The following is a 21,741-nucleotide window of genomic DNA, read 5'->3' as shown; positions in this document are numbered from 1 at the left end:
AGGTCAGGGTGTGACACGGGCATCATGCAGCCATTACTTTAGAGGGGGCACAAAGTATGTGAGGATGTACACTACCAGTCAAAAGTCATTCAAGAGTTTTTCTTTATTTGGACTATTTCCTACATTGTAGAATAATAGTGAAGACATCAAAACTATGAAATAACACATATGGAATCATGTAGTAACTAAAAAATTGTTTAACAAATCAAAATATATTTTATTTTGGAGATTCTTCAAACAGCCCCACCCTTTGCCTTGATGACAGCTTTGCACACTCTTGGTATTCTCTCAACCAGCATTAATGAGGTAGTCACCTGAAATGCATTTAAATTAACAGGTGTGCTTTCTTAAAAGCTAATTTGTGGAATTTCTTTCCTTCTTAATTAATGTGTTTTAGCCAATCAGTTGCGTTGTGACAAGGTAGGGGTGGTATAAAGAAGATAGCCCTATTTGGTAAAAGACCAAGTCCATATTATGGCAAAAACAGCTCTAATAAGCAAAGAGAAACAACAGTCCCTCATTACTTTAAATAAAGGTTAAATAAAAATAAAAATACAATTTAAACATTCTAAAATTGATAAATTCATTCCCCCCCCTCATCAATCTACACACACAATACCCCATAATGACAAAGCAAAACTTAAATGTTAAAAAATGTATACAATATAAAAAACTGAAATATTTACATAAGTATTCAGAATCTTTACTCAATATTTTGTTGTAGCACCTTTGCCAGCGAATACCACCTCGAGTCTTCTTGGGTACAGTGGCTTGTGAAAGTATTCAACCCCCTTGGCATTTTTCCTATTTTGTTGCCTTACTACCTGGAATTAAAATAGGTTTGTATCATTTGATTTATACAACATGCCTACCACTTTGAAGATGCAAAATATTTCCGAATGCACTGTATATGGAAAATACACATTTTAACATTTCAACCAGTCGATTGGTCGAAAGAACAAAGAAGATGTTTTTTAATCGGGGACAGCCCTACTAAAATGTGCAGTTTTGTCACACAACAAAACAAACATTAGATTAGAAATAATGGGAATTAACGGTACAGGTACTACTGGTGATACTGGTGTGCCATCCCTGGGGCTTCCGCAATGGATTAGTCCACTGAGACAGGCGTCAATCAAGATGTGCAATAAACATTCATTTACAGCCTATTGACCAAACAATCAACCGGTCGACTAAATGGGGTCAGCCCTACATTTTAGAGTGATATTTTATTGCCCCAAGCAAAAGGTGCATCTGTGTAATGATGCTGTTTAATGCTGTTTAATCAGATTTTTGATATGCCACACCTGTCAGTTTGATGGATTATAATCTTGGCAAAGGAGAAATGCTCAATAACAGTGATGTAAACAAATTTGTTCACACGGAACATTTCTGGAATCTTTATCTTTTATTTCAGCTCATGAAACATGGGACCAATACTTTACATGTTATGTTTAGATTTTAGTTCAGTATAGATGCAAAAGCCTTTTCAAATTTCTAACAGCAACCTCTCCTATCACTTCTTCCCTCATTTCATTGGTGTTGTTAAAAGGTAGGCAGGATATGAAAACTAAGACCATTGATTTCACATTGTTTGTATCATATACTGTTACAAATCTCCACTCCCTATCCATTTATACGTTATGGAGCTGTTCTTCCCCCACATGGCCACAGCCATGGTAACAAGTTTAGGCTATTGTCAATAATTCATAGGTACTCATTGAAAAAGTGAGTCTGCAAAACCATTAAACCTCCACTGCTGTTTGAAAAGTCCTGTTGATTTATTTAAAAAAAAACGTTGGTCTAAGTTAGAGTGCTGAATTGTAGAGAAAAAGTTTGATCGGAGTCATGACGCTGGTGAAAGCGTTCTTCTTTTAGCTTTCAAGTTTTTAATGTCACGGTGTTACCAGAGTGTCTCTTGCTGGAGGGAAGAGGACACAGAAAGCAAATACCCACCGGGCACAAACGTCAATTAAACGTCTGTTCCATGTTGGTTCAATGTAATTTCATTGAAATTATGTGGAAACAATGTTGATTCAACCAGTGTGTGCCCAGTAGGCAGCTGTCTTGGTTCTGTTTAAAAGTTCAACACCTTGCTCCACACCACACTACACTATGTTGTTCCTGTCATTGTGATGGATGACAGGCAAACTGCTACGCTGACTGTGCTACCACCATGCCAGAGCAAGAAGAAACAGGGAAAGATGTTTATCTGCATGTCTGGCAGACGTGTGTGTGTGTGCTGTTGCTTTTACAACACAGCACTCATTTGATCACAGTCGGAGTTTTCAGATATGAGCTTCCTGTCTGGTGTGTGGATGCTGGAGGTTCTGTCTGCTTTGCCTCCTGCTGAGTCTCCATTCAAAGGCCTGTCTGACTGATATCATACCACACTACATGTTCACTCAACAACCATCTACTACTGTCAATGGACAGGTAGGCTCCTGTAGGAAATAGACACAGACAGACAGACCCACGAACACACACCAGTGGTGGTCGGTGCCAGTTAAGGTGAGGGAGGACACTTTTTTTTACGAGCATGGCCTGATTTCTATTACAGCCTACTGAATGACTGTCATTCATATTCCATTCACCCAGTTCAATGTAACATCGATATGTTTAGGCTACTGCATGATTCCCAAATGTTCCCTATACCCATTATGAGGTTGATACAACCTAGCGTACAAATGAAAGTTTGCAACTTAATCAAGGTGACAGACAGTGACACATTCAATACCGCCTTGCACACCATTGCCTACATCTAGCTGATCTAGGGTGTAATCATTAGTCCAACAATTGCAAACAATAGTTTCTTTTGGACAAAATCAGGTATGTTTATCCCTGTTTTGTTCCGTTTGCTTCCGTTTAAGAAACATTTTTCAACAGAATAGGCTGAATGAATACACCCCTGATCACCCACAAACACAGTTCACTTTCATAGCAGCAACATACAAACAGCATGATCACTTTGCCTATTATAGAATTCCTTCTCACATCTACTCATTCTCCTCCTCTCACCTTTTTCCTTCACTTGTGGACTTCACTGTGCAACATCACAGCTCTCTGTGACAAGGCAAAAAGTCAACATAGCTACTAGAACTAACGGGTTAGTAAACCCGCTACAATCATGTAGTAGAGTGTACAGCAAGCAGTTTAACGGATACACTCTCTCTCCCCCTCTCTCTTGTTCAAAACTGTTCAACTGTTGGCTTTCTCTCTCTTCGAGTCAACTACTTACCACATTTTGTGCACTGCAGTGCTAGCTCGCTGTAGCGTATGCTGTCAGTACTAGATTCATTATCTGATTCTTTGTTTGGGTGGATAACATGTCAGTTCATGCTGCAAGAGCTCTGATAGGTTGGAGGACGTCCTCCGGAAGTTGTCATAATTACTGTGTAAGTCTATGGAAGTGGGTGAGAACCATGAGCCTCCTAGGTTTTGTATTGAAGTCATTGTACCCAGACGAGGATGGAAGTTAGCTGTCCAGCTACACAATAGTGCTACCCCAGAGATTGTTGTTAAGGTTACTGAAGACATTCATTGCAAAACAGTGTTTTTTAATTAATTATTTTGGTGACGTGAATATGTTTAGTATAGTTTTATCTAAAAAATATACTTTTTTAAATGTTTAACTATTTTTATTTTTCTGAGATTCACTGAGGAGGATCATCTCTGTACCCCACACATACAAATGTCTAAGATCCCTCAGTCGAGCAGTGAATTTCAAAGACAAATTTAACCAATGCCTCGCAACGAAGGGTGCTGGTATAGTGGTATTGGTAGATGAGTAAAAAAAAAGCAGACATTGAATTTTCCTTTGAGCATTTGAATTTTTCTTTGAGAAGTTATTAATTACAGTTTGGATGGTTAATCAAAACACCCAGGCACTGCAAAGATACAGGTGTCCTTCCTAACTCATTTGCCGGAGAGAGGAAGGAAAGGATTTCACCATGAGGCCAATGGTGACTTTAAAACAATTAGAGTTTAATGGCTGTGATTAGAGAAAACTGAAGATGGCTATACAATATTGTAGTTATTTCACAATACTAACCTAAATACTACACAATACTAACCTAAATGACAGAGTGGAAAGAAGGACACCTGTACATAATACAAATATTCCAAGACATGCATCCTGTTTTCAAAAAGGCATTAAAGTAAAACAGCAAAATAATGTGGCAAATACATTTATTTTATGTCCTGAATACAAAGCCTTATGTTTTCGTCAAATCCAGCACAACACATCACTGAGTACCACTCTCCATATTTTGAAGCATGGTGGTGGCTGCATCATGTTATGGGTATGCTTTTCATCGGCAAGGAGGACTAGGGAGTTTTTTGGGATAAAAATAAATGGAACACAGCTAAACACAGGCAAAATCCTAGAGGAAAACCTGGGTCAATCGTCTTCCCAATTCACCCTTCAACATTACAATAACCTGTAACACGCCAAATATATGCTGGAATTCCTTACCAAGACAACATTACATGTTTCTGAGTGGCCTAGTTACAGTTTTGACTTAAATTGGCTTGAAAAGCTATGGCAGGACTTGAAAATGGCTGTCTAGCAATGATGAATAACCAACTCGACAGAGCTTGAATAATTTTTTAAAGAATAGTTAGCAAATATTGTACAATCCCTGTGTGCAAAGCTGTTAGAGACTTACCCAGAAAGACTCACAGCTGTAATTGCTGCAAAAAGGTGATTTTAACATGTATTAACTCAGGGGTGTGAATACTTACGTAGATTCGATATTTCTGTATTTAATTTTAAATAAATGTGCAAAAATGCTTCAAAACATGTTTTCACTTTGTCATTATGGGGTATTGTGTGCACATGGGTGAGACAATTCCTATGATTTTTTTCATATACATCTGGTGTTATATACTTTATGGTTTGGATCAATGCCAGCCACCAAATGAGACGGCACAACTGGACAGTTAATGCAGTCATTAAAAGAAGCGGAACTCCCATCGATTAATACCCAAGTAGCTTGACTTTTCACTTAACATTTACACAGACAGGTCGCTGAAGATCCACGTTGAAATTGGACGTCTGTCCAGGTACCCAGGACGTCGGGAGATGATTTCCAAACCAGCCACTAGGGACAACAGTGAGCGCTATTACCATTAAGTAGGCTTGGGTTTTGCTAGGGCATTGTGGACAGGGATCGCGATGGCTGTAATCCGCAAACTCCGAACTCCGAACTCTTGGTCGTGTGATAGGCACTCATTAAATGTTTAACCATATCGCAAACCTTAACCCTGAACTTGGACAAACATCAGAATCTGAAGTCAAATTGGTCAAATCATGAGATTTTGCTGCATTACAATCCAACATCATATTTCTTTTAGTGGGTTCTCCCACCACAAAACTTTAAGTTGCTATAGAAGTACTTTCCAACTTTTCAATCGGTCTTTATACATCGAGTCCAATTAAAGATTGTTCACTGACATGCACCAACCTGACTACCCGCTACATGATCCTACCACAGAGAAGGGGATACAGCACTGGCAGAGTCCTCCGCAACCAGAGTCAACTGTCCAGCATCAATGCAAGAACTTAATAGACTGAAAAATTTGACCATAGCCACTGCCATCAGACTTTTTAATAACCAAATAGACTTTTAAACTGTAATTGGTTAGGACCTTTTTAATTGAACGTAGTATCCTGTGTTTTTTTAAGCATTTATCTAAATGTAACTGCATTCTGCATAATTAAGTTTTGTCGACTGCGAGCATGAATGAAATAAGACAAAATAAAATGGTTAGAAGTGATAAATTAAAATAACCTACCAAGAGATCTGGTTGAGTGGCTGCTGACATACCCACATTTTTCCAAGAGTCCAGAGAGAGAGGAACAATAGTATCAATGACTGTGGCTTTAGACATGAATGATGACTTTTGATAGACCAATTGATCTGAAGAAGTGATATGTCAATAGCCTTATAGAGCAATAATTAATGAGCTGTATTGCTAAAAGCATCTTTATAGCTAGGTTTTGTGCATGTGAAGAGGCATCCATCCACCAGTGCAGTTAAAAGACACAGCTAGTGCCTCCTGATTGGCGCAGCGTTCTAAGGCACTGCATTGCAGTGTTGAGGTGTCACTACAGCCTGGGATTGAACCCATGCTGTGTCACAACCTGCCGTGACCAGGGAGTCCCATAGGATGCAATTGGCCCAGCGTCGTCTGGGTTAGGGGAGGGTTTGGCCGGGGGGGCTTTACTTGGCTCATCGTGCTCTAGCGACTCCTTGTGGCGGACAGGCGCCTGCAGGCAAACCTCGCTCATCAGTTTCCTCTGACACATTGGTTCAGCTCACTTCCGGGTTAAGCGGGAGGGTGATAAGAAGCGTGGCATGGCAGGTCATGTTTCGGAGGATGCATGACTCGACCTTCACCTCTCCAGAGCCCATTGAGGAGTTGCAATGATGAGACAAGATTGTAATCAAGAAAATGGAGAGAAAAAGGGGGTAAACATTTTTTTTACACAGCTAATATGTCCAAATTAACCATCATGATTACAATGACTCAGTACTCAAATTACAATCTCGATGCCCAGCTATGAAGATGGATTTACAGTGTAAGGGTAACATGCCAACTGTTCAAGTATGTTACATTCTATAACGTCTTACATCATTGTAAAAAATAGGCTGGCCATATTCAGATAATTATAAGTTTACAAGAGTCTCGTGTGATTGGAGAAGATTGGATCATAAAGCAAATTCAAAGCAATATTAGAGGGTTATCAACCTTCTGATTCTGTCAGGTCACATTGAGATTGACTTTAATTTAAAGGTAGACTCAGAGAGATGACATTGCCATGAGAAGCACAACAGATATTGGTCGTGTTTCACTTCTTAGACGTTGACAGATCTTACAATGCCTGGATAGGTATTTTACCTATCAGCTAACCACATCATATGTTGTAGCAATCTGTCAGTTGATGACACAATCGATGACGTGGCACACAACCATTGGTTGATGCATGCAACTTCTAAGCAGTGGAACGCGACCACGGTCCCTGCTCAGATGCTGCATGCTTTATCAAATAGATGTATAATTTAACAATATGTTTATTATTGCCTTGGATTTAATTAGAACATATAAATGTAATTAGAACGTATGTTTGGATACTTAATTATTATGTTTTATCGTTTTTTGGGGGTGGAACTGCAATTTGTACCACTTCTGTAGAATCACCCATATATCTTCCCAGAAAGACAAAAAACAACGACTGCGTAGTTGAGATCACTTGTGTTTTTATTTAGAGCCTTACAAAGTTAATTCTACACAGATGTCTCTCTTTCTCAAGCAGGTTATAAAAGCTCTATGATCACTGCTTGTCGAAGCGTGCGGTGGCAAATAACTCCATCTCCGTGACTCCAAACACTCAAGCAGCCAAATCCAGGGTCGTCTGTGTGTATCTTTGCATTTGTTGCAGCTAAAGAGAGAGGACTTATCCAGCACGTGAGAGTCAGAACCATCCAGTATGATATCTGAGGTCTTTTAAGTACAGCTTTTAAAGCCTCTCAAAAATAAAATCACTTGAGCTCAGTACAGATGTCTAGGGTTGACAGGTGGCTACGGCTTCCATTTGTCCTTCTGGACCTTCTGATCTCAGACAGAGATTGAAACGAAAATGAAAACAAGTATGTGGTGAGTGAACTACGCAATATTTTTGAAGAGAGAAGAAAGCAATGGAGAGAAACAAATGACTTTGGATTGGATATTTTACTGCATCATCTATTAAGTCTATGATGAGTGAGCCTGCTGAGGCCTCCCTGTCCCCAGTATGTGGGCCAGGACAGGTGGGGTATGTTTGACTGTCTAAAAGGCTCCTGCTGGCAGCCTGGGGCTGTGGCTACGCTGGTTAGCCTCAACACCATTCTCCAGCAAGGACAGGGACTCCAGAGAGCGAGTGCTCTCCGTGTCTGGACAAATATGGCGCAGCCCTGGGGGCGGGAAGTCCTCGCTCCCCTCCTGGCCCTCCCCGCTGGCTGCCGCTAAGGCCGCTGCCGCCGCACACTCCTCCTTAAACAGGCGGTCATGCTCCCGCTTGAGATCCTGGTAGCTCTTAGAGAACATGTGGAAGATGGAGGTGGCAGGGAAGGCCATGATGAGGATGCCACTCAGAATGCTGCTCAGCGCCACCACCTGGCCCGGGATGCTACGTGGCACCATGTCTCCGTAGCCCACCGTCGTCATGGAGATGATGGCCCACCAATAGGAGGCAGGGATACTGCTGAAGTCCTCGACTCCGGTCAGCTCACTCTCAGCCAGATGGACCAGCGGGGAGAAGAGGGTGACGGCCACACACAGGAAGAGCAGCAGCAGGCCAAACTCTCTGGTGCTCCTCCTCACCGTTAGGCCTAGGGTCTGCAGGCCCAGAGAGTGACGGGCCAGCCTCATCACATACAGGATCCTTAGGGCCCTCAGGATCCTCAGCACCAGGCCTAGCTTGTCCAGGTAGCTGGTCCCTCCGGCCTTCTCATGGTCCATGGCCGGGTCATCTTCATCCACCACCAGGGACACGTAGTAGGGCAAGATGGCCATGGCGTCAATGACGTTGAGGGGCCCACGGATGAATTCCAGCTTGCTGCGAGCCTGGATGAAGCGCAGGATCCACTCCAGGGAGAACCAGGCCACACACACTGTCTCCACAATGAACATATTGCGACACTTCTGAGAACACTCACCCTGTGAGAGAGAGAGAGAGGGAGAGGGAGAGGGAGAGGGAGAGAGAGAGAGAGGAGTAGGTAGAGAGAAGGACACACAAGGGGAGGGACAGATATCAGTGGGTTAGATAACCATCTAGTAATTAATATATCAGCTTACACCTACTCTACATGCTACACAAATAGATAAGTGGGAAGCAATCAATTCATTAGGCAGGATCAAAGATTAATTCGACACACTCTGAACACGAACACAAAAGACAAACAGGACAGAATTCCCTTTAACTGCCTTGGGAGGGGCAGGTAATTAAACACTCATAGGCCAGTAAAAATACTATTCCCAGCCAGCTACACAGGCGCACGCACGCACACACACTTTCCCTGTCTCATCCCTCACACAAACACCCTCTTATTTATCACCTCCCTCCCCCACTTTCTCTTCTTCTCACACATCTCTCGCCCTAATTTCTCTCTCTCAAATCAATTTCAATTTAAGGGGGCTTTATTGGAGTGGGAAACATATGTTTACATTGCCAAAGCAAGTTTAATAGATAATAAACAAAAGTGAAATAAACCCCAAAAATTACAGTAAACATTACACTCACAAAAGTTCATATTATGTGCAAATATTTAAAGTACAATAGGGAAAAGAAATAAACATAAATATGGGTTGTATTTACAATGGTGTTTGTTCTTCACTGGTTGCGATTTTCTTGTGGCAACAGGTCACAAATCTTGATGCTGTGATGGCACACTGTGGTATGTCACCCAATAGATATGGGAGTTAATCAAAATTGGGTATGTTTTCGAATTCTTTGTGGGTCTGTGTAATCTGAGGGAAATATGTGTATCAAATTAAGTATTCTGCCTATGTGTACTCTGTTTATGGCCAAATAGTATTCTAGTTTGCTCTGTTTTTTTGTAAATTGTTTACAATGTGTCAAGTAATTATCCTTTTGTTTTCTCATGATTTGGTTGGGTCTAATTGTGTTGCTGTCCTTTTCATGTAACCTTTATTTTACTAGGCAAGTCAGATAAGAACAAATTCTTATTTACAATGACGGCCTAGGAACAGTGGGTTAACTGCCTTGTTCAGGGGCAGAATTACAGGTTTTTACCTTGTCAGCTCGGGGATTCAATCTAGCAACCTTTCGGTTACTGGCCCAACTCTCGAACCACTAAGCTACCTGCCGTCCATGCTGAAGCGTTACAGATTGTGCAATATAAATTTAAAGGTAATTTCCGATTGAGCTGACATATGCAGCGTTTGCAGTACACATTCTGTTGTATGTGTGTTTGCCATTAATCCCCTGTCAAGTGTGTGTACCCCTTCTACGGGCCAATGGAGAGTACAATTAAAAGGCATGCATGCTCCAAAGCCTACTAGGAGGGACTGGAATGGTGTAAAGTCAAGTGTAAAGTCAGTGTTATCTTCCTGTGTGTCTCCTGCCTTCCTTTTCAGGGCAGTGGTGGTAGAGTCAGGGCTGCTCTGACCTATGGCCTGCTGTAGGGTTATTGGCCTCTGTGTTGAGAGGTTAGTCACTGTCCCTCCAGCTCTCACAGGCTATCATGCATCTGGCCACTGGAGGGGAGATTTGTCCTTCTCTCTGTAGGACTTTAACTTTCCTCCACTACAGAGATCTGGCAAATATTTCATACACTACAGGGATCTGGGAATCTTTCCTCCACTATAGAGATCTGGGAATCTTTCCTCCACTACAGGCATCTTGGAATCTTTCCTCCACTACAGGGATCTGGGAATATTTCCTCCACTACAGGGATCTGGGAATATTTCCTCCACTACAGGGATCTGGGAATATTTCCTCCACTACAGGGATCTGGGAATCTTTCCTCCACTACAGGGATCTGGGAATATTTCCTCCACTACAGGGATCTGGGAATATTTCCTCCACTACAGGGATCTGGGAATATTTTCTGAATCTTTCCTCCTACACTACAGGGATCTGGGAATCTTTCCTCCACTACAGGGATCTGGGAATATTTCCTCCACTACAGGGATCTGGGAATATTTCCTCCACTACAGGGATCTGGGAATATTTCCTACACTACAGGGATCTGGGAATATTTCCTCCACTACAGGGATCTGGGAATCTTTCCTCCACTACAGGGATCTGGGAATATTTCCTCCACTACAGGGATCTGGGAATATTTCCTACACTACAGGGATCTGGGAATATTTCCTCCACTACAGGGATTTGGGAATCTTTCCTCCACTACAGGGATCTGGGAATATTTCCTCCACTACAGGGATCTGGGAATATTTCCTCCACTACAGGGATCTGGGAATCTTTCATCCACTACAGGGATCTGGGAATCTTTCCTCCACTACAGGGATCTGGGAATATTTCCTCCACTACAGGGATCTGGGAATATTTCCTCCACTACAGGGATCTGGGAATCTTTCCTCCACTACAGGGATCTGGGAATATTTCCTACACTACAGGGATCTGGGAATATTTCCTCCACTACAGGGATCTGGGAATCTTTCCTCCACTACAGGGATCTGGGAATATTTCCTACACTACAGGGATCTGGGAATATTTCCTACACTACAGGGATCTGGGAATATTTCCTACACTACAGGGATCTGGGAATATTTTCTGCACTACAGGGATCTGGGAATATTTTTTACACTACAGGGATCTGGGAATATTTCCTACACTACAGGGATCTGGGAATATTTCCTCCACTACAGCGATCTGGGAATATTTCCTACACTACAGGGATCTGGGAATATTTCCTACACTACAGGGATCTGGGAATATTTTCTACACTACAGGGATCTGGGAATATTTCCTACACTACAGCGATCTGGGAATATTTCCTCTAGTACAGCGATCTGGGAATATTTTCTACACTACAGAGATCTGGGAATCTTTCCTTCAGTACAGCAATCTGGGAATATTTCCTCTAGTACAGGGATCTGGGAATATTTCCTTTAGTACAGGGATCTGGGAATATTTCCTCTAAATCAAATCAAATTTATTTGTCACATACACATGGTTAGCAGATGTTAATGCGAGTGTAGCGAAATGCTTGTGCTTCTAGTTCCGACAATGCAGTAATAACCAACAAGTAATCTAACTAACAATTCCTAAACTACTGTCTTATACACAGTGTAAGGGGATAAAGAATATGTACATAAGGATATATGAATGAGTGATGGTACAGAGCAGCATAGGCAAGATACAGTAGATGGTATCGAGTACAGTATATACATATGAGATGAGTATGTAAACAAAGTGGCATAGTTAAAGTGGCTAGTGATACATGTATTACATAAGGATGCAGTCGATGATATAGAGTACAGTATATACGTATGCATATGAGATTCATAATGTAGGGTAAGCAACATTATATAAGGTAGCATTGTTTAAAGTGGCTAGTGATATATTTACATCATTTCCCATCAATTCCCATTATTAAAGTGGCTGGAGTTGAGTCAGTGTCAGTGTGTTGGCAGCAGGCACTCAATGTTAGTGGTGGCTGTTTAACAGTCTGATGGCCTTGAGATAGAAGCTGTTTTTCAGTCTCTCGGTCCCAGCTTTGATGCACCTGTACTGACCTCGCCTTCTGGATGATAGCGGGGTGAACAGGCAGTGGTTCGGGTGGTTGATGTCCTTGATGATCTTTATCGCCTTCCTGTAACATGGGGTGGTGTAGGTGTCCTGGAGGGCAGGTAGTTTGCCCCCGGTGATGCGTTGTGCAGACCTCACTACCCTCTGGAGAGCCTTACGGTTGAGGGCGGAGCAGTTGCCGTACCAGGCGGTGATACAGCCCGCCAGGATGCTCTCGATTGTGCATCTGTAGAAGTTTGTGAGTGCTTTTGGTGACAAGCCGAATTTCTTCAGCCTCCTGAGGTTGAAGAGGCGCTGCTGCGCCTTCTTCACGATGCTGTCTGTGTGAGTGGACCAATTCAGTTTGTCTGTGATGTGTATGCCGAGGAACTTAAAACTTGCTACTCTCTCCACTACTGTTCCATCGATGTGGATAGGGGGTGTTCCCTCTGCTGTTTCCTGAAGTCCACAATCATCTCCTTAGTTTTGTTGACGTTGAGTGTGAGGTTATTTTCCTGACACCACACTCCGAGGGCCCTCACCTCCTCCCTGTAGGCCGTCTCGTCGTTGTTGGTAATCAAGCCTACCACTGTTGTGTCGTCCGCAAACTTGATGATTGAGTTGGAGGCGTGCGTGGCCACGCAGTCGTGGGTGAACAGGGAGTACAGGAGAGGGCTCAGAACGCACCCTTGTGGGGCCCCAGTGTTGAGGATCAGCGGGGAGGAGATGTTGTTACCTACCCTCACCACCTGGGGGCGGCCCGTCAGGAAGTCCAGTACCCAGTTGCACAGGGCGGGGTCGAGACCCAGGGTCTCGAGCTTGATGACGAGCTTGGCGGGTACTATGGTGTTGAATGCCGAGCTGTAGTCGATGAACAGCATTCTCACATAGGTATTCCTCTTGTCCAGATGGGTTAGGGCAGTGTGCAGTGTGGTTGAGATTGCATCGTCTGTGGACCTATTTGAGCGGTAAGCAAATTGGAGTGGGTCTAGGGTGTCAGGTAGGGTGGAGGCGATATGGTCCTTGACTAGTCTCTCAAAGCACTTCATGATGACGGAAGTGAGTGCTACGGGGCGGTAGTCGTTTACCTTAGCTTTCTAAAAGTACCCCCCAAGCCATAAGACTGCTAAATAGTTTATCAAATAGCTACAGAGACTATCAGCATTGACCCCCCTTTGCGCTAACTCTTTTGACTCATCACAAACGCTGTTGCCTCACTTTACCCCTACCTATACCTTATCATTTTACCCCTACCTATAAGTACATATCTACCTTAATTACCTCATACCCTTACCTCATAACCCTGCAAATCGACAGGGATCTGGGAATATTTACAGGGATCTGGGAATATTTCCTATAGTACAGGGATCTGAGAATATTTCCTCTAGTACAGCGATCTGGGAATATTTCCTCTAGTACAGGGATCTGGGAATATTTCCTCTAGTACATCGATCTGGGAATATTTCCTCTAGTACAGGGATCTGGGAATATTTCCTCTAGTACAGCGTTCTGGGAATATCTAGTACAGGGATCTGGGAATATTTCCTCTAGTACAGGGATCTGGGATCTAGTACAGGGATCTGGGAATATTTCCTCTAGTACATCGTTCTGGGAATATTTCCTCTAGTACAGGGATCTGGGAATATTTCCTCTAGTACAGCGTTCTGGGAATATTTCCTCTAGTACAGGGATCTGGGAATATTTCCTCTAGTACAGCGATCTGGGAATATTTCCTCTAGTACAGGGATCTGGGAATATTTCCTCTAGTACATCGATCTGGGAATATTTCCTCTAGTACAGGGATCTGGGAATATTTCCTCTAGTACATCGATCTGGGAATATTTCCTCTAGTACAGGGATCTGGGAATATTTCCTCTAGTACAGGGATCTGGGAATATTTCCTCTAGTACAGGGATCTGGGAATATTTCTTCACTAATGGAACTTTAACCTTTACTCTTCCTTTCCATTATTCAGTCCATCTATTGCTCATTTCTTAACCTTCTGGGACTTGTCTACCTTATAATGTCAAATCAAATCACATTTTATTTGTCATGTTTAGCTAACAACAGGTGAAGACTAACAGTGAAATGCTTACTTATGGTCTCTTCCATAAGTAAGCATAAGTAAGAATAAATACACAATGAGTAATGATTACTTGGCTATATACAGTACACAGGGTACCAGTAGCAAGTCGATTTGCAGGGTTATGAGGTAAGGGTATGAGGTAATTAAGGTAGATATGTACTTATAGGTAGGGGTAAAATGATAAGGTATAGGTAGGGGTAAAGTGAGGCAACAGCGTTTGTGATGAGTCAAAAGAGTTAGCGCAAAGGGGGGTCAATGCTGATAGTCTCTGTAGCTATTTGATAAACTATTTAGCAGTCTTATGGCTTGGGGGGTACTTTTTGTACCAGACATGGTGCATTGGTACCACTTGCCATGTGGTAGAAAAGAGAACAGTCCATGATCTGGGTGGCTGGAGTCTTTGACAATTTCTAGGGCCTTCCTCTGACCCACTGGTATAGAAGTCCTGGGTGGCAGGTACAGTAGCTCGGCCCCAGTGATGTACCGGGCCGTATACATTACCCTCTGTAGCACCTTGCGGTTGGATGCCAAGCAGTTGCCATACCAAGCAGTGATGCACCGTCAAGATGCTCTCAATGGTGCAGCTGTAGAACTTTTTGAGGATCTGATGACCTCTACCTCTATCCATTTAGAGAGCTGACCTGAGCTGAGAGGTAAATCTGCCTTACACTCTGGGACATTGAGCACATTAAGGCAGAGTGCCACTCTCCCACTCATCTGCATAATGGTTCATTACTCACAGCTAATGCACTCCCTCTGACCTTATCTTACTGACTCGTTCTGTACCAAATGTCAATGACGTTTCATTTCAACAGCAGCAGTCAGTTCAACCTGGCTGCTGCCAAAGTGCCTCTGACTGGAAAACACATCATCATGATCAGGATTGAAAAATTCCAAAGTCGGAACGTGACAGGTATAGTGACAGAATAGAATCATTGAAAATAGTAAATGAGAGTAACATACTTTACAACCAACAGCTGCAACTGAATAATATGCCTGCCATGTACAACAGCTACCTACCCTCAGAAAGGGTTAGCAACATTCTCAGAGCTGCTTCTAACAGAATAGCAGTGGAGTTATCACGCAATGGGACCCCAATTACTAGAGTGAAATTTGTCTACTCATTTGCAAGGCTTTGGTTCAAAATCTAAACAATTATTAAGCTGAATAATTCAAATCAGCTGCCATTCAGGAAAACCACTTTTGAAACATCTGACGATAAGAGAGAGGGAGAGACTTCTGACCATGTACAATGCATGTTTTTAAGCCATTAATGAAGGGATACTTCGGGATATTAGTCATGAAGCCCTTTATCTACTTCCCCAAAGTCAGATGAACTCATGGATACAATTTGTATGTCTCTGCATCAAGTATGAAGGAAGTTATAGGTCGTTTTGAGTGCCAATGATAAATTGCGTTAGCGCAATGACTAGAAGTCTATGGAATCAACTAGCATGCTAGCAGTTACCATAGACATCCAGTCATTGCGCTAAAGCTAGCAAGCAATTGCACTAAAGCCAGTTAGCTTCAAACTGCACGCAAGTCTTGGGGCGGCAGGGTAGCCTAGAGCGTTGGACTAGTAACCAGAAGGTTGCAAGTTCAAACCCCGAGCTGACAAAGTACAAATCTGTCGTTCTGCCCCTGAACAGGCAGTTAACCCACTGTTCCTAGGCCGTCATTGAAAATAAGAATTTGTTCTTAACTGACTTGCCTGGTTAAATAAATTAAAATGGTATCCACAAGTTAACTCTGAGGAAGTGGATACAGGTCTTCATTGCCAAATCCTGAGGTATCCCGTTAAGCAAAAGAAAGATTAATTAAATCCTTTGTTTACATGGCTATAGAGTCTACGGCTTGACCTTTTCCAAAATGTTATATTACAGAATTTATTTTAAATGGATTAAATTGAGATTGTATCACTGATTTACAAACAATACCCAATAATGTAAAAGTGGAAGTATATTTTTAGAAATGTTTAAAAATTAATAAATAATTACAAGATGAAATGTCTTGGGTCAATAAGTATTCAACCCATTTGTTATGGCAAGCCTAAATGAGTTCAGGAGTAAAAATGTGCTTAACCAGTCAGAAAATAAGTTACATGGACTGTGTAGTTTGCAAAGAATGGTTTACAAAGTAGGCAAGTGGTTCGCAAAAGCAGACATTGAATATCCCTTTGAGCATGTCACAGTTATTAGTGTTATTAATTACACTTTGGATCATGTAGGCTGTCATTGTAAATAATTATATGTTTTCAACGGACCTAAATCAAATTTAAATCAAATTTAAAAAAATGTATCAATACACCCAGTCACTACAAAGATACAGGCACCCTTTCTAACTCAGTTGCCGGAGAGAAAGGAAACCCCTCGGGGATTTCACTATGAACCCAATGGTGATTTTAAAACAGTTACAGAGTTTCATGTCTGTGATAGGAGATAACTGACAATGGATCAACAACATTGGAGTTACTCCACAATACTAATAAAATATTCCAAAATATGCATCCTGCTTGCAAAAAGGCACTAAAGTAATACTGCAAAAGAAAAATGCAAAAAAAAAAACTTTTTGTCCTGAATACAAAGCGTTATGTTTGGGGCATCACTGAGTACCACATATTTTCAAGCATGGTCCTTGCCCTAGTCAGGATAAAAAGAAACAGAATAGCCAAGCATAGGCAAAATCCTAGAGGAAGACTTCCAACAGACACTGTGTCACAGTTTTCCTCCTCTTCGTCTGAAGAAGAGAGGTGAGAAGGATCGGAGGACCACTATGCGGCGTGATAAGTGTCCATGGTTTTAATAGAAAAACTCAAACATGAACACAACTACAAAACAAGAACCGTGAAAACCGAAACAGCCCTATCTGGTGCAGTAAACATAAAGACAGGAAACAATCACCCACAAAATACCCAAAGAATATGGCTGCCTAAATATGGTTCCCAATCAGAGATACCTGCCTCTGATTGAGAACCAATCCAGGCAGCCATAGACTTACCTAGACAACTAAACTGAACACAACCCCATAAATCTAGAAACCCTAGACAAGACAAAACAAAACACATAAATCACCCATATCACACCCTGGCCTAACCAAAATAATAAAGAAAACAAAGATAACTAAGGCCAGGGGGTGACACACTGGAAGACAAATTCACCTTTCAGCAGGAAAATAACCTAAAACACAAGGACAAATATACACTGGAGTTGCTTACTAAGATGACATTGATTGTTCCTGGGTGGCCTAGTTACAGCTTGACCATCTATGGCAAGACTTTAAAATGGCTGTCTAGCAATGATCAATCAACTAACTTGACAGAGATGGAATAATGTTTTAAAGAATAATGTGCAAATATCGTACAATCCAGGTGTGCACAGCTTTTAGAGACTTACTCAGAAAGTCTCACAGCTGTAATCACTGCCAAAGGTGATTCTAAAATGTGCAGTATTGACTCAGGGGGTTCAATACTTATCTTATTAAGATATATTAGTGTTTTACTTTCCATTAGTTTTTCATTTAATTGTAGAATTGATCTTCCACTTTGACATTTTGTGTAGATCGTAGACAATTTTTAAAAATCAAATACATTTTAATTGACTTTGTAACACAACAATGTTGAAAAATTCAAGGGGTGAGAATACTTTCTGAAGGCACTCCTTTAGGGCTCTATTCAATATGTATCGCTGAAGTTCAGATTGAATAAAACCCCTAGTGTTTATAGTCTCTTGTACATGCCTTAGCTGATTCAGTTCTAGGTGCTGAGATTAGTGTGTCTAGCAGTGTGAAACTATGCACATTTCTCTGTGAAGGACCAACTCTTCACATAAGAGGCAATAACAATAGAGCTCTAAAAACAGTCAAGTGTTCTTTTCACAGTCAAGACACCCACAGACTCATCACCCTGGAAAAGAGAAGCTTAAGTACGATTGTAAGAGTGAAAACTCCTTTTGTGGTATTGATCTGGTGATTGCCCATGTAGCAGATTTACTGTATGATTTTGTCCCTCTCGCACTGTCACTTGTCTCCAGGTACTTCAGACGTGCTGCAGTTCTAACAAGGATATGGATCCGGATGAACTCCCTTACCATCAAATCAAATGAAATTGAATTGGTCACACACATATTTAGCAGATGTTATTCCGGGTGTAGCGAAATGCTCGTGTTCCTAGCTCAAATAGTGCAGTAGTATCTAGCAGTCCACAACAATACACACTAATCTAAAAGTAAAATAATGGAACTAAGAAATATATAAATATTAGATTGAGCAATGTCGGAGTGGCATTGACTAAAATACAGTAGAATAGAATACACTATATACATATTAGATGAGTAAACCAGTATGTACACATTATATAAACATTATTCAAGTGGCTATTGTTCCATTATTAAAGTGACCAGTGATTCCAAGTTTATGTACAGTATATAGGGCAGGAGCAAAATGTTGTTTAGTTTGCTGTTATAACTGTATGTGTCTATGGCTGCGTACATATGTAACCGATGTAAAAGGGCTAGCTAGTTTACGGGGTGCGCGCTAATAGCGTTTCAACCGGTGATGTCACAAGCTCTGAGACCTTGAAGTAGTTGTTCCCCTTGCCCTGCAAGGGCCGTGGCTTTTGTGGCACGATGGGTAACAATGATTCGTGGGTATCAGGTGTTGATGTGTGCAGAGGGTCCCTGGGTCGAGCCCAGGTAGGGGCGAGGAGAGGGACAGAAGCAATACTGTTACACCTACAGTATGTGAATGTGAGTTCATTATGTGGATAGATTGTCAAAGAGCTGTGTGTGTTTGGGCGAGTGTGTGTGTGTATGGGTGCGTTCGTGCATTTATTTCTGTGTGTGTTTCTATGCATAGAGACACTGAGGAACAAGAGGAAGCTCCTCTTATTGAAGTTAGACTGCAATATAAATAAGTGAAGCCAGTAAAAAGGGCCGGCAGCAAAGAGGATAGATCACAAACCAGGTGCTGCTGCTCTGTCATAGAAGAAGGTCTATAAACTTGGCTTCTGCCTCTACTGTCTTTCACTAGCCTCCATCTTCCGGACTCTGCAACTTTACCTCTTCCTTTCCCGCCTAACTATATCTCTCTCTCATTCTTTCTCCCTGTCTCTCTTTACATTCCTTCTCATATCAGCAGTGAGCTGCCAGGCTGCCAGGCTCATCATCATTTGTATTTTTTTCTTTTATTTCCCCTTTATTTAACCAGGTAGGCAAGTTGAGGACAAGTTCTCATTTACAATTGCGACCTGGCCAGGATAAAGCAAAGCAGTTCGACACATACAATGACACAGAGTTACACATGGAGTAAAACAAACATACAGTCAATAATACAGTATAAACAAGTCTATATACGATGTGAGCAAATGAGGTGAGATAAGGGAGGTAAAGGCAAAAAAGGCCACGGTGGCAAAGTAAATACAATATAGCAAGTAAAACACTGGAATGGTAGATTTGCAATGGAAGAATGTGCAAAGTAGAAATAAGAATAATGGGGTGCAAAGGAGCAAAATAAATAAATTAAATAAATACAGTAGGGAAAGAGGTAGTTGTTTGGGCTAAAATATAGGTGTCATGCTGGATCATCTCTATAACTACCCCACTCTCCAGCTGCCTCTGGGCCTCCGGCACAGCAAAGGACACATTTTTGAGAGGAGAGGGAGAAAACCAGAAAGATTCAGCTCAAAACTACATTCAGTTCATCCATCATGTTTACCTGCAACAGGACCTTCATCATACTGTGTACCAATGGACACATATTTCACTGTGACCTTGTACTCACTTTTCAAGCTCTGAAGCACAAAGGGGAGCGGAGGTTTGGATGCCCAAATGTCTCATCATGTCCCCACTCGTCTGTTCACTTCCTGGGGTAGCGTAACACCCAGGGAAAACTACAGCCAGACGCCAAACTGTTACATGACCACTAACTCACGTGTGCTTAGACTCAGATTCAAACATAACTCACACACTGAGAGATTGACACACACACACACACACACACACACACACACACACACACACACACACACACACACACACACACACACACACACACACACACACACACACACACACACACACACAAACAGTCCCAAATCTTTAATCTTTATAATCCAGTCTTGATGCAGGGTACATTAGATGAGGCAGACAAACACACTAATGCCTCTACTTTCCTGACACTGTAGTATAGACTTTGAGGTGCCAGCTACATATGGATGGTGTTAACCTGGAGCGGAGCTTATAGTAACCCAGCCTAACAGGCATTTATCTCAATATCTCTGGTTGGGCAGGCTGGCTCCCACAGGAGAGAACAGCTTTCCCACTAACAGCCCTTTGTGTCTTAATGGAGGAGAAAAATGGTGCGCTCAGGGTGAGAAGTGGGATGAGTGGATGGATAAAGATGAGGTGACATGGAAAGCATGTGGTCCCGCCACATATCATAACTCTCTATTAATGCCATGGCATATAGCAGTAGCAACAGCAGTAGCAGGCGCCTTATCTGACTGAACCATCTGCTCTCTTTTTTTATGTACCTTAAATAGAAACACATTTCTAGAAGGGAGTTATGTCTTTTAACACAAAAAACAAACACTCATAGGTTCAACAGGCACATAGATTTTTTTCTTCAACATACGCACACAGACACACACTTACACATACTTGTGCATACTCTCTGTCCCCACTGGGGCATTGGGGCGCCCTGATCGCAGAGAGATGAGGCACTTGGTTGCGTCTAGCTCCCGGCACTTGGTTGCGGTCTAGCTCCCGGCAGAATGAGATTCTGATGTGCTGCTCTGGTTAGCTGGGGACAGCAGCATTGCAGTGGGCTTCCTGAATGCTGTTGACTATGGTCCGGGGGAGAAATGGAGACACATGGGGAACAACTCTCTCACAGTCTCCCCTACAGGTCTCACTGAGCACAGAGGAACAACACCTGGCTGGGCCGGGCTTGGGCGTCCACATGACCAGGGAAGCCTTCAAACCACAGTACATCCACTATTAATTATACTGTAGTGTCCATCTGTGTATGACAGCTTGTCTGCAGAAATATGTGATGTGCTGTATATTAACAGATTAAAGTAAACTCATACTGTTTTATGCGTTATCTAAATGCAACTTGACAACCATACAGCACATTAACACACTGAGTGTATGACCAGATAGGCAGTAATATCCATAATAGTCCTTCCTTATAGAAATAAGTCATCCCAAAACTTCAGCTCTGTCTCTCTCCACAGTACCTCATTCCTTCACTCCTCTATGACACTTCACAGCTCTATAGAGAGCTAAATCCCCTGTTCCATCTCCATCTCAGCTCTTAAGCCCAGACATGCAGACACTGAGCAGGCCTGAGTGCCTCGGTGTGTGTGTGTGTGTGTGTGTGTGTGTGTGTGTGTGTGTGTGTG

At 42.1% G+C, this 21,741-nt stretch overlaps 1 protein-coding gene across 1 annotated transcript in view; it reads right to left on the bottom strand.

The window, feature by feature from the left end:
- Window positions 1-7,245: 7,245 nt before the first annotated feature.
- Window positions 7,246-21,741, bottom strand: part of LOC135524460 (potassium voltage-gated channel subfamily G member 4-like) — a 30,849-nt gene continuing 16,353 nt past the window's right edge. The window contains exon 3 of the mRNA XM_064952010.1: window positions 7,246-8,700. Coding sequence (XP_064808082.1) covers window positions 7,831-8,700 — 870 coding nt within the window. The 3' untranslated portion in view covers window positions 7,246-7,830. The remainder of the gene's footprint in view (window positions 8,701-21,741) is intronic.

The sequence above is a fragment of the Oncorhynchus masou genome, chromosome 31, assembly GCF_036934945.1.
Source record: "Oncorhynchus masou masou isolate Uvic2021 chromosome 31, UVic_Omas_1.1, whole genome shotgun sequence".
NCBI classification, from domain to species: Eukaryota; Metazoa; Chordata; class Actinopteri; order Salmoniformes; family Salmonidae; genus Oncorhynchus; species Oncorhynchus masou.
Note: the sequence above shows the minus strand (reverse complement) of the source record. Positions and strands in the feature narration are given on the sequence as shown.